At 53.4% G+C, this 2,728-nt stretch overlaps 1 protein-coding gene across 1 annotated transcript; it reads right to left on the bottom strand.

The window, feature by feature from the left end:
• Window positions 1–480: 480 nt before the first annotated feature.
• Window positions 481–2,592, bottom strand: BBA_09775 (dimethylaniline monooxygenase; the record flags this gene model as incomplete). Its single annotated transcript, XM_008604872.1, has 5 exons — window positions 481–668; window positions 1,071–1,328; window positions 1,369–1,462; window positions 2,302–2,354; window positions 2,403–2,592. The coding sequence occupies 5 exons, from the start codon at window positions 2,590–2,592 to the stop codon at window positions 481–483; spliced, it is 783 nt and encodes a 260-aa protein (XP_008603094.1).
• Window positions 2,593–2,728: the final 136 nt, after the last annotated feature.

Raw genomic sequence — 2,728 nt, 5'->3', positions numbered from 1 at the left:
AGAGCAGTGGCTGACCACCTCGTCGTGAAGTCATGCCTCACAGAGCTCGCGTTCACATACCCCACACAATTCACGCTGCACTAGCTGCATATAGTACAGGATGCGATTAGTCTGCTCAGTGCCTGGGGCATCTACAATATGCATTCAGTGAGATCACGGCATAGCTTAAGAGTCCTTCTTTGGTGCGAAACCCGCCTCTGCACCGTCCAACGCCGCCTGGCCACGAAAGGCCAAAGCTGACGTCGAGACGACGTGCACGAGATATATTCACGAAGCTCGGATAAGTCAGTCAGCAGGCTAGCTCTATGCACATTTTGAGATGAAGAAGCTATCCGCCGTAGAGAACGTATTTTCAGCCAGCTTCAGGGTCGAAAGAACATTGAAAGTGAAAAAAGAAGTAGGAAACATGGCAGAGTGGTGAGGCCATCTTAGCCTCTATTGCGCCCTCGTGCTTGTGCTCTTTCCATCACCTTTAGCTCCTCAATCGAAAACAGCGAAAACATCGTCGAAAGGATTGGTCGAGTCGGCGGAAACAGCCTGGCAAGGATCCCCAGGGTTCGCCTGGTGGTGATCGAGTGACGTGAAAACGGCAGGAGACTTCGCACCACCACCAAACCAATCGCCGGGTCTCGGGTCGACTTTGTCATTGATTGCGACATCAGCCCTGTCTGCTACAGGATCAGTGTTGACTGAAGCTAGTGATTGCGATGACATTACAGTAGGTGTGCAAGTACGTAGGTGCTGAGAGCATGCGCACCCTCACGGTTTCTGCCGTGGAAACGGCAGCAATTATATTCGCTGTCTCTGACTATGTTCCCGGCCGCGGTGGCGTCATTCAGAATAGCCCGAGTCAGTTTTGGAGTATCCCTGGTCACATTCTTGTTGAAGAACAGCAAATTGCGGCGAATACGCCTCTGAGTCAACTTGAACGCGGGCGAATAGTGAGACTAGCTGGTAGTCGTCGCGTTGGCCACAAATGCCTCTGCTTCTTTGCTATAATGCACAGAGACGTGTTTTTTGACCGTAATTGAGCCTCGTGAGCTATACTCACTGTATTTTACCGGCCGTACCCAGGGATTCTGTACTAACAAAGTGGCCATGGTCATTGGCGTTGCGCGCGTTGTGCGCGTTCTGGCCGTCGTGGCCCTTTTCTCCCCTGCCACGGCCGCTTTCATACCCGCCTCGCTTCGCACCGGACGCATTACAGCTTCCCAGGCAAGCGGGGGCCAATAATAGCAGCTGTGGTACCATGGTTTCGACGTGAAACTCGATGACGCCCCATACTACCAGCAGAGACCAGTTTCCATCACGAATTGGATGCGTTTGACCTGCGTGTACGCAGAATAGAGCACAACATGGTGAACAGACACAGGGCAAACGAGCCTGTCAAGCCCATCTTCTTTTCGCGTGCCAGATTGAGCGTACACAGCACGCGGATGGGCGGAAGAGTCACAAGAACATACTAGTTATTGGTCAGGATGGCGTAGGCCGTGAACAAAGCTCCGACAGGCAGGCAGCTTCCTGCTTGGGCGAATTCCAGAATTTGTCAATCTGTGCGCAGATAGGCCAATCTTTAAGGGGGCCCGCGCAGTAGACGCAGATAATTGATCAGAGGAGCGACCTTAAAGAAGCTTATACCGGTCTGATAAACTGGTCGGCCGGCAATGTTGACTCTTGTACACACGATCAGATTTTGGGGAGGGCGCAGTGAGAGGGGCGATCCGAGGCCATATCTAGTTTCTACGAAGATCGCTCAGCCAGAATGAAATAGTCAGCAAAAGGGGCTTGGTGGGGCATGTGCGGACGATGCAGAGACTCGAGTACGCAAAGGCAAAGTGAAGAGACGAAAACGACATCAGGTCATCAGCTGCCATGCAGGGCATTCTTCGCCGTAGATATAAGCAGGCACCAACAACAACAATGGAAAGATAGACAAAACAACGCAGATTGCGATGGTGAATTTGTAAGACTTCGCGTCGAATTCTGCGGTCGCGTTGGCGATAAGACCATGCTGACGACTACGTTGCCCGGGTTCGCAAAGGCTTGACAGCAGGGCGTATGCATAGAGATCAGGCCAACAAGTATTGTAGATGCTTCGACTCGATTCTATACTGCCCCATCAGCAGTCTCGATAATCGAACTCTTCTAGTGGCAACGCATATTTCGACCTGCGCAGGGACAGTCAAAACAGCCGCTCCTGGCCACAACAGCGCATAGGTGCTGTGCCGACACTGTGCCATCTTATCCTGTGGTGGTTGCCCTCGCTCAGACGGGGAAAAATGCCCCAACCAAGAAACATACCAGATTAATGGGCCCAAAGAGTATCATGGGCAAGAAAGAGACTGCGAAGTGGCCTGCGCATGCTTAGTCTTGAGACCTCGTGAGGGCGCGCCAGAACTCACCAAAGATGATCGGCCGTCTAGTGATGGTCGCCCAGAACTCGCGTGACGTGAGCAAAGCGGACGCACCGTCCCATCGCCATGGGCCGCGCAGACGGAACTTGGTGTTGAAGTTTGCGCCAAGCGCCCACACGAGAAGTAGCTTCAATGACCCAAGGCGCACCACGTCCGTGAGACCAGGTGCGGAGCCCATATCAAGGGCCAGTTGATACACATAGCTCTCATGGTCTACACCGTACTGCACACGGGCTCCGGGTACGCTGCGCAGCCTGTAGTGCCACTCGTCCTGGGGGTGCGGAGGCCGAGGGATGCAGTGCCTGGCCAGAAGA

This window comes from Beauveria bassiana (assembly GCF_000280675.1).
Source record: "Beauveria bassiana ARSEF 2860 unplaced genomic scaffold BBA_S00067, whole genome shotgun sequence".
In the NCBI taxonomy this organism is placed as follows: Eukaryota; Fungi; Ascomycota; class Sordariomycetes; order Hypocreales; family Cordycipitaceae; genus Beauveria; species Beauveria bassiana.
The sequence above is the reverse complement of the archived record's forward strand: the minus strand, read 5'-3'. Positions and strand labels throughout refer to the sequence as shown.